The sequence below is a fragment of the Labrus mixtus genome, chromosome 3, assembly GCF_963584025.1.
Source record: "Labrus mixtus chromosome 3, fLabMix1.1, whole genome shotgun sequence".
NCBI lineage: Eukaryota > Metazoa > Chordata > Actinopteri > Labriformes > Labridae > Labrus > Labrus mixtus.
This window is the reverse complement of record NC_083614.1, coordinates 34351883-34361882: the sequence shown is the minus strand read 5'-3', so window position 1 is coordinate 34361882 and position 10000 is coordinate 34351883. Positions and strand designations below refer to the sequence as shown.

The 10000-nt window shown below is 45.9% G+C and overlaps 2 protein-coding genes across 2 annotated transcripts in view; one reads left to right on the top strand and one right to left on the bottom strand.

Annotated features, from left to right (window-relative positions):
* Nucleotides 1–58, top strand: part of zgc:113223 (uncharacterized protein LOC541424 homolog) — an 11486-nt gene extending 11428 nt beyond the window's left edge. Inside the window, exon 8 of the mRNA XM_061034677.1 lies at nt 1–58. This exon is cut by the window's left edge and continues 1430 nt beyond it. The gene's annotated coding sequence lies outside the window, so the exon portion shown is untranslated.
* Nucleotides 59–4869: 4811 nt separating this feature from the next.
* Nucleotides 4870–9511, bottom strand: LOC132971995 (excitatory amino acid transporter 5-like). The gene is made up of 5 exons (XM_061034823.1): nt 9240–9511; nt 8956–9150; nt 7403–7537; nt 7172–7274; nt 4870–5738 (listed from the first exon to the last, which is right to left on the bottom strand). The coding sequence occupies exons 1-5, from the start codon at nt 9509–9511 to the stop codon at nt 5568–5570; spliced, it is 876 nt and encodes a 291-aa protein (XP_060890806.1). The 3' UTR covers nt 4870–5567.
* Nucleotides 9512–10000: the final 489 nt, after the last annotated feature.

Below are 10000 nucleotides of genomic sequence, written 5' to 3'. Positions count from 1 at the left end.
CGTGCTGACAGAAATAGATTCTGTGTTTCTGATATGTCTGAAGAAAAGAACAACTGTAGATGTTTCTATGTGCCTTTAATTCATAGAAGAGATAAGAATATTAACCGACAGATGACGATAAAAGCAACAAAATTAAATCCTTTTTTAAATTTTCATTCCTGCATTAAAGAGGTCATATTCTGCCCTTTTTGGGGTTCATATATTTAATCTATGTTCCTACTTTTGTACGTTCACAATAGATAAAGTTATAAAAAAGTGTCTGTTTTCATGTACTGCTCCTCCTTGCTCCCTCTACGCTCTGAGTCCGTCAGCTGCACTCTGTTGAGCCCACACTGTTAGACCCCACGTGGGCCAAGTCTGATCTGATTGGTCTGCAGATCCGCTCTGTCGTTATTGGTCAGTTGCTCAGCACGCTTCTCGGAAATTTCAACATGATCGTCAGGGCCACAACGAGCCAATGGGCTTAGATCAGTGATCTCACACTGACAATGACGTCGGACTGATACATTTTTTTCGAGGGGGGCTAGAACCGAGCGTTACATGCAGCTAATGCTACAGCTAACAGGAGGACGTAGGAGAAGCCGCGTTTCTGCAGACTTTGAATTTTTGCACATAGATGTGACTAAACATGCACAGGACACTTGGAAAACACACTAAAGAGAATATAAAACCAGAATAAAGCATAATATGGGACCTTTAAATCTTTCCCATACTTCCCCTGCATTCAGTCGCATCAGAAAAACGAGTTTCTGAGTTGTAAAATGAAACATGAACGTGAACAACCACTCGGGAAAGAGATGGACGCCCGACTTGCCGAGTTGTTTGTCATCGACACGGGAAGCAAAAGACGTTTAGTTGATGTTAAAATACTTTTGATTACACTCAACGTTGTGCTCAAACATAACTCGTAACAGAGACACTCACTCTTACCTTCTTCTTCTTCTTCTTCTTCTTCGAGCTGTTTTTTGTTGTTTTTAAAACATTCTGAACTTTCTGAATCACATGAACACACCGACGTCAGAAGAATGACTTCCAAACTCTGAAACTGAGACAACCACTGTACAGAGGAGCACCTGAATGCATCATTCTTTCCTTAACATCAGGTCAGCGACCCCTAGAGGCTGCAGAATGAATTACATCACATAATAAGATGCATCCTGCTGTCCTGAAAGTCTACACTGCAATATAAGAGCTTTCAAATATATTAAAAATACTAAAGATGAAAAAGAGTCTGTCTGCGTTAAAGAGCTAAAAGTGATGTCATCAGTGATGTCATCGCTTTGTAAACTGGCATCATCAGAATTCAAACCTTTTCACTCACCTTCAAATATTTGATTTCCCATCATTTTATTTGAAGATTTTATTTTTTGGATCGTTAATCTGGAACTCTAAAGATTTAAAATGAGAATAAATCAGCAGAGAATTAACAAGTGTTGTAGTCAAGACCAAGACCAGGACATACTCGAGACCAGATTTCTCAGAGACGAGACGTAGACAAGACCAGACATTTAGGGCTTGAGGCTGAGTCAAGACCACCAAGACCAGGTGTTTTCTGTCTTATCACACTGATAAACGTGGAAAGATAGCCGATCAGTGGTGGGCTTGACCGGTCTTCATTTAAAATCCTGAGTCCGCCCAGTCTGAGACCGAGACAAGACAGAATAACAAGGCTTTGCATTCCAAGACCAGACCTTCAAAGAGTGTTCTCAAGAAGACCCAGACTGATTTTGAGTACTTCAACACTAAACTAAACTTTACAAGCAGGAAATGGTTAGAAGTCCAAGACCATCTAATCAGACTTGAAGGTTTAATCGATGAATCAGCTGACGCGCTTCTTTTATTTAACTTGCATTAAATTTAAATCGTACACCTGGGGCAGCTCGTGGACGTCCTTGAGAAGAGAGACAGCCCGGAGACCCCCCCCTCAGTAAACCCGGGTAATCCCCCGTTGTTCCCTCCCCTCTCATGAAAACTTCATTGTGACTTTAATCTGTGCTGGAGGATTAGCGCTCCAGGCACCTGTGGTTGCGTGTCGTCGCAGGGCTTCAGTCCCGTGCGGGGCCTCACGCTCGCTTGATTGGATTAATAACTGCAGAGTTCTGTGAGTCAGGTAAAAATAGCCGCGGTGCAGCGCTGTGGTGACGACTTCCTGTTGAGAGCGTCACCTGTTTCCTCAGGGTTAATCTGACGTGGTCTCTGCAGCAGCTGTGGACGGGAGAACTGAAGCCTGCAGCCTTCATCTACAGCTAGTGAACAATAACAACAGTGACCTCTAGTGGTGACATCTGTAACTACAACATCAGGTCATTTAACGGTCCTCTGTGATTGGACGATGACATGATCTGGGATCATGGAAAACTGAAGCAGGAGTACCTACGTTGATCTGTTAGGCTAGCAGACATCCTGCTGCTAGTATTTGTGCTAGGCTACGCTAAACCAAGCGGCAACCTCCTGCGTTGAAAAAAAAAGACAAATGCTTTAGTGCAAAATCCTGCAGTTCCTGGAGTGTCCACTAGAGGCTGGCTGCAGAAGCACAGGAAGTCACATACACACCCATTCTAAAAAGCCTGTTTTTACAGCAGAGATTAACATGTTTACAGCCTGGTTCAAAAAACCAAATAGGTGTGATTAGCTCATGTCTCGATGGACACACACTGTACGGGGGGTGAATGTTTTGATGACTCATCAGTTTTGATTTGATGAAGGATAAGAGTTATTCACAATAAGGCGTGTAGCTGACCTGATTGACAGGTGGGCGCGGTGTAACGGTTTGTCAGGAGGTTTAAAACCCGCCTCAGCTCCAGCTCTCAGCCTGTCGTTAGGTTGACTGAAAGTTAGACTGAGACAGCATTTCCAGCATGGAGACCGCCATCGATGGGACTCCAGCGCCCCCTGCAGGAACAGACGGGGGACGTCACTCAGGCATCGTCCTGGGTCTTGTTGGTTTTTAACACACCTGGTAAACATGGTCAGACTGTTCGTTCAGAAACATGACAATGGAAGAAATACAACAGTTTTTATTTTCAAATATAAACAAACAACACGTTTTATTTAGTAAAAAAAAAGAAAAAGACTTTGAGTATTTACATGATGCAGTGAGAGAAAAGGTTTGGTAAGTGGCCTGCGTTGGCAGGTCATTATTGAGGTTTGTGGTTTATAAAAACATCATCAAGGTTCAAACTGTGAAGTTAAGGCAGCGCTACTTTCTCCCGTCTCCCGTCTACGGAAACGACCACACGACTAAAACCCAGAGAGAAGTTTGAGGGGCACAAACTGTGAGGGCTAAAACATCTGAGTTAGCGTTTTAGCCATGTAGCGGAGTCAAGCTAACGTAGAGATCACGTAAGTTAATGTTAACGTCGTACTTTAATCCGTCCTGACGGCGTTCTGAGTCGTAACATTTTCCCTGTCGGTTTCAGTTTGTGAAGTTATGAAATATTTCTGCTGTGTCAAACGTCAGTTAACGATTTGTAAACAACTTCAGATTTTAAGCACAATTAATAACTACTCGTTCTAGATCTCAGATTTCCACAAACTCCGAGCGTCTCTGCAAGCTGCAAGCTGGACAGAATGGAACGACCCGGACAGGAAGTGGCACAAAGCGTCCGGTCACTTTCAAAATAAAACCCCAACATTCAGACTCCTGATCGTATTTTCCATCTCTTTATCAACAAGACGTCAAAACAGTCTCCGAATGAACAACTGACAAAGAGACATGCGTGAACGTTGCGCTGGTGGCACGCTCCGGAGACGGACGGCGGCGCTCACTGTGGAAACAGGAGCATTGACTAAAGTGGCAGCAAACGGCGGCGTTGTAGTGCACGGTGCTGCAGCTTTTGGACTGTAGCATCTCTTCAGGGACATGAAGAACTGCGCCTCAGAGATATTAGAATATTTAATTTTATGAGCCGAACACCCTCACTCCTCTATGACGGTCGGACTCCGTCTTTGTCAAACTGATGAAATATTCCAACAGGATCTTCATGTTGGACTTAATGTTTTAGGACGAAGGACTCCAGCATGTTTGAGGCTCTAGAGAGAAACTGAAACCAAACCAGCACCTTGTTCCCGTTGGCGGTGACGGACAGTCAGGGTAATTATCTCTACAACAACATCGAGTCAAAACATAGAAATAATGCACGTAGACTTCACATGAAGCCAGTAAGAACGCATGCCTGCATGCTGTCAGAAGAAGGTCTGTAAAAGTCTAAAGAGCACTTTGTAATCATTCTGTTGTCGTGTGGGACGGATTATCCATTAACCCTTTAAACCAGCCTGAGTCATCCAGAATCCAATCAGAGGTTTGTGACACACCTGAGGGTCAAAGACGGAGATACGGCTCCGAGCAAACAGCATCACAACACAGTTCTTAACATCAACAAATCCAAGAACAAAAACACGACAAACACTCAACAAGATTTTCATTTTCAGGATCCATATGTTCAGGAACCCGAGGGGATTGGCTGTGATCCTGGGTGGACGCCGTGTTTTATACATTCCATCCTGTGTGGTCCAGCGTGGTCTCATAAACCGTCCTGGGGGGAAAGCAATCCGGATTTGGCGGATATGTTCAGGGCTTTAAAGTATTACGAGGAGGTTAAACTGGACTGATCCACCTCCGCACCTCGACCATCAGATCAGGGTTCAGTCAGTCAAACGTTCACTCGCTGCTAAGGCGGGGCCGAACTGGACAGACTTTGAGTTTCAACTAAACCATCCAACATGTTTCTGGAGCTCCTCTTTGGAGGATCCCAAAAGATTCCCAGGTCTGAAGACATGAACCATCCATCCCAGGGTGGTTGTAGAGCAGGGGTGGGCGACTGGCGGCCCCCATCAACCCTCAACATGGCCCTCAATTTTGACTTATCAAGTAACTGGAAACATGAAGAAAACATGACAAAATCTGCCATGAAATCATGAAGTATGTCCAAACCTCGACCAGGTTTTATCCACACAGGGGAGCAGCCGTTGTCCTCCGAGCTCTCCAGCTGGTTCCCAACATGCTGATCTCATTGGTGCTTTGTCTTTATGTCCTTGGATGCATGCAGAAACAAAATTGGATTTTGCCCCAAAAAGAAGCCGATATTCCGGTCTCACCCCCGCTGGGATTCTGCCTTTGACAGGAGTCTGAATTCTTAAAACCAATTTCCAATTTAAGAGCAAATAAAACACACAACATGTCCGATCCAATGCCCCCAAAACTTCCTCACTTCTGGCAGAAAAGATGGCGTTTCTCGGAGCAGGCGTTGCTCCGTCCTCCACCGATCAGAATCAGATCAAACGATCTACCTACAGTGCATCCTGTACCCATAATCCTCTGCTGCAGAAATGGCTCCTGTATATCCAAATATGTTTTTCTAGCGAGTTTGTGTCGATTTTGTTCTATCCGATCAAAGTTTGGCCCAATAAAACCAGCGTGACCTTTGAACCTGAGGGCAGCTGCTCGGCGTGGCGTCCTGTGAAGAAGGATGTCTCTTCCTAACCCTCGGGGTCCAGATGGCACTGTGAGTTCTGACCGGACTTCTCAGATCCTTCATGCTGTAGACACGGTGCGGCATGCAGTCTGATCACACCTGACAGATGTTGTAGTAGACGGTGTGTGCGTGCCTCTCGCTCGCCGAGTCGCCCATCGAGTCGTACATGCTGTCCTTGTGCGTGTGGATCTCAGTCATCGGCACGTCCACGCTGTGGCAGTTATTGTGAGCGTGAGGATTCTGCGTACCGTAGGACGGCACGGGCTGCGAGGGAAACACAGAACAACATGTCAGAACCTACAGGACGCACGAGGAGAGAATTTATGAAGCTCTGTTTGAATCTGATCTGAGAGAAAGGAAATCTTCGGGTCTCGTGATTCACACATCAGCTGATTGGTCTGTTTGAAATAAACTCTGGTGTCTTTGTCAGATTGTCCACTCGGTTTTGGGTGGTTTGAACGCTCAAACGAACTCTAGTCTAGAACTCTAGAGTACACCGCGACATAAGACCGGCCTGTCGGCAGCAACCATCTCGCCGCTATATTGCTGGACGCCGCCGGCCGCCGCCAGCTCAGTAGCAGAGACATAAGGCCTGCCTGTCGGCGGCGGTGAGGACGAGGAGGCGGGGCCGGCTCGAGCTGGGGCAGACTGGTAGTGTCAGTGCTCTCACTGTTTGTCTATGGACACAGACATAGAGTCTGTTTTCTGACAGGAATTTACAAGATCAATTCTGGAAGAAATCTCAGAATCAGTTGAGGAAACGGTCTCATGAAGTAAATATGTCTGTAAATGTTTTTATTTCTATATTTCTCCTGCTGTACTGTATATTTTGGAGAAACTGTAACGATGGAATTTCCCTCTGGGATTAATAAAGTGTTTCTGATTCTGAACTAGAGGACCTTAGTGGGAGTGGCCTGTGGTGCTGTGCATTCTGGGATTTTGAGTCTTTCATCCACATGAGCCAAAAAGACACTTTCTGTCTTTTCATGGCCAAGAAGACACCAACTTCAAAATGTATTTCACATTTCTACATATATGACCCGATGTCAACACAGATTCATGTTTCATGGTGAAGTATCCCTTTAATCCTCCCTGCAGGTTAACATCGACGTTTGAGCTAAATGTGGTTACTCATCGCTCCGGTCGATATGCCAGTTTAACCCAACACAGCTGACATCTTGATCTATATACCGCCACATTTAACACATTTAATCAATGTGACACATCTCCGTGTGTTTTGGATCTATGGCGAGGAGAGAGAGTGCAGTGATTGGCTCCAGAGTATGTAAAAGTCCTTTAAGTTTGTCTCTGCCTCTCATGCAGCTCTTACATCTTATTAAACATTAGAGTTACTCAAAGTGTTCCAGTTTAGTCATCGTTACATTAACTTGTGTTTCTCTGGTTATAAACGGACTTTTCTGCCCGGACACAGTGACCACGGAGACAGTGGGGCACGCCGAGGATCAGCACGGGATCAAGATAAGAGTCAGAGCTCTAATCTGTCCAACCTTGGAGACGACTCCCTCCGCTGTAATCTGCTCAAACCCGACAGGTGTGAATGAAGTAACGGCTCACAGGTGTAAAGGAACGCGTGATCTTTACAAACAGAAGTTAAATGTGCTGTGTGGATCGAGACGACCACGTTCAGACGTCCAGTATATGAAACACAAACAGAGTCCTACAGGTGCTGGTGTTACCTTTCCTGTTCCACTGAGGGGGAAATCTTTACGACAGAGGTGGGCGATGATTCCTGCCGCCAGCGCATCGCCGAGAACGTTGATCATGGTCCGAAAGCGATCGCTGCAGAGACAAAGACGACAAAGACGGACTGTGACACTCGGGTCTCTGAGTCGTGGATCTGATTCTGTTTCAGGACATCACAATCTAAAAGAAAGAGATCTCTCTGCATGAGGAGAACTGCTACTCACAGGATCCAATCGATGGCGACAATGAGCGTGATGTCATCTGGAGGTAGCCCTACTGATGTTAGGACGATCACCATGGTAACCAGACCGGCCTGGGGGATCCCCGCAGCGCCGATGCTAGCAGCTGTGGCTGTGATGCTGCAAGACGAACAGAAGAAAGAGTTTAAATCCTAAAACTGACCGATCTGACAGCAGCCCTGTCGTCTGACCTTTGACCCAGACTAACCCTGACATGACCAGACCGGACTGTGGAACCAAAACAGACCGAGTTTTACTCTGAAGAAAAGTGTCTGATAAGAGAGGAATCCCACACATGATTTAAAGATGGCTTCTTGTTGAGACTTTTTCCCATCATGCTCCTGCTGCAGATTTAACGAGCAGAGAACAAAGAATGGAATATTTACGGGAGAATCTCTCGGCTGCAGCTGTTCCTGTGTGTGCAGCGTTTGATAGTGAATCAAACGTTCATGTTTTAATAATAAAAATGCATTACTCTTTTAAAGCGCTTTTCAAAATACTCAAAGACCCTCAACAAAGAACGACAAAAAACAAAACGACGAAGAGATAATCAGAGAGAAGGAGGAGGAGAGATGAGATAGTTAGTGATGTTGAAGAGGTGAGTTTTTTAGGGAAGTGAGTGAGGGGGGGTCTCTGATGGAGGGGACAGTGGAGGTTATGAAGGACGGGGGTGATGTGGTCACGGGTGAGGGAGTGTGTGAGAAGGCAAGCCTTCTTACTGGTTTGAATCCATCACATGACGGTTTGATCATAGACGATGACACTTCATGACCTTTGAACTCTTCCCTGGCTGATGATGGACTAAGCAGCTTCAGGTGATCATGAATCTCAGCGGCTCTCTGATTGGCTGATTGTTAAGTGAGGCGGTCTCTTTGGTTGTTTATATACATAGAAATGTTTTCTTGCTGCCATGAAGGTCGGTGAGACCCAAACGTTGTATTTGTCAGCGTGAAGCGGGACAGTGTGCGTCTTTAAGTTTGACCCTCCTCCAACACACCTGTGACACCTTCAGGTGTTGAGTTATTCTATCGTACATCTGCGTGAAGTGAAGTGCGTTGTAGAACTGTGAGACCATAACGTTAGCAAAGTTAGCATTATGAGCTAGCTCCTTTCTGCCTACCCCAAACTCCCTGAGAGCTTTCCTCACTGTGTCCTAAAAAAACTATTCAGCATCACGCTACATGACACCACACAGAACACGACTGTGAGTGACAACACGCTGACGGAACTCGCCAGACTCCGCCTCCTTATAGAGATCTATTCAATTTAAAACTGAGTGATCCAAGAAACCAATTGGAGCCATTTTTTCTGACCATTGACCCAAAGTAACCCTGGTCTGACCCGACTCTGAGATCTAAAACAGACGCTGAAGAAAAGTGTCTGATAGCAGAGAAACTAAACTTAAGGACTTAAGATTGTTAGAAAGTCAAGATGAGACATTTTGTGAAATCCTAAAGTTCAGTTCTTCTAAACAAACGGTTTCTACAGGTCACCAAACCTCCTGAAGTCTGAGAGAAAGCGTCTTAGCGTCTGTTTACCTGATGGTGATCAACTGGCCAAAGTCCAGCTCATAGTCGTTAACCTGAGCGATAAAGATGGCCGCCACAGCCTCGTACAGCGCCGTGCCGTCCATGTTGATGGTGGCGCCCACAGGGAGGACGAAGCGAGCAATCTGTCGGTCAACGTGACAGTTTTCCAACAGACACTTCATGGTGATGGGCAGCGTGGCAGAGCTGAGAAGAGACAGCGTTTGAAACTTTAATGAAATCCTGAACACAGCGACGGACCGGGAGAGTGAACTGGGACTGTGGTGACCTCTGACCTGGAGGAAGTGGCGAGGGCGATCACCATGGCCTGCAGCAGCCCGCGGATGTAGGAGAAGGGGTTCTTCCTGGTGAGAACGAAGTAGAAGAGAGGGAGGAGGATGAGGCCGTGGACGAAGAGGCCGGCGAGCACGGTGATGCCGTACCAGCCCAGCTTCTTCCCCAGCGTGCTCGGGTCCTGCATGTCCAGGATCTTCCCCGCCACCAGGAAGATGATCCCGAACGGAAAGTACCTGACAGGGACAAAACACGCAGCGTTACGATGAAGCATTAGAAACCATGCCCACCTGTCAATCAGGTCAGCTACACGCCTTATTGTGAATAACTCTTATTCTTCATCAAATCAAAACTGATGAGTCATCAAAACATTCACCCCCCGTACAGTGTGTGTCCATCGAGACATGAGCTAATCACACCTATTTCGTTTTTTGAACCAGGCTGTAAACATGTTAATCTCTGCTGTAAAAACAGGCTTTTTAGAATGGGTGTGTATGTTACTTCCTGTGCTTCTGCAACCAGCCTCTAGTGGACACTCCAGGAACTGCAGGATGTTACACTTCAGCATCGGCTTCATTCTTCAAGACTGGAGGTTGCTGCTTGGTAACAACTTCAATTTAAAACATGATGTGAAGTTATGCAACGCTTTTAATAGCTTCTCTTCTCAGAAATGACTTCATGTTCACAACGAGGGAGATAACAAAACACCTTAAAGGTCACACATGATGTAAAATCCTCTTCTCCATGTTCCTCTAACTCTAAC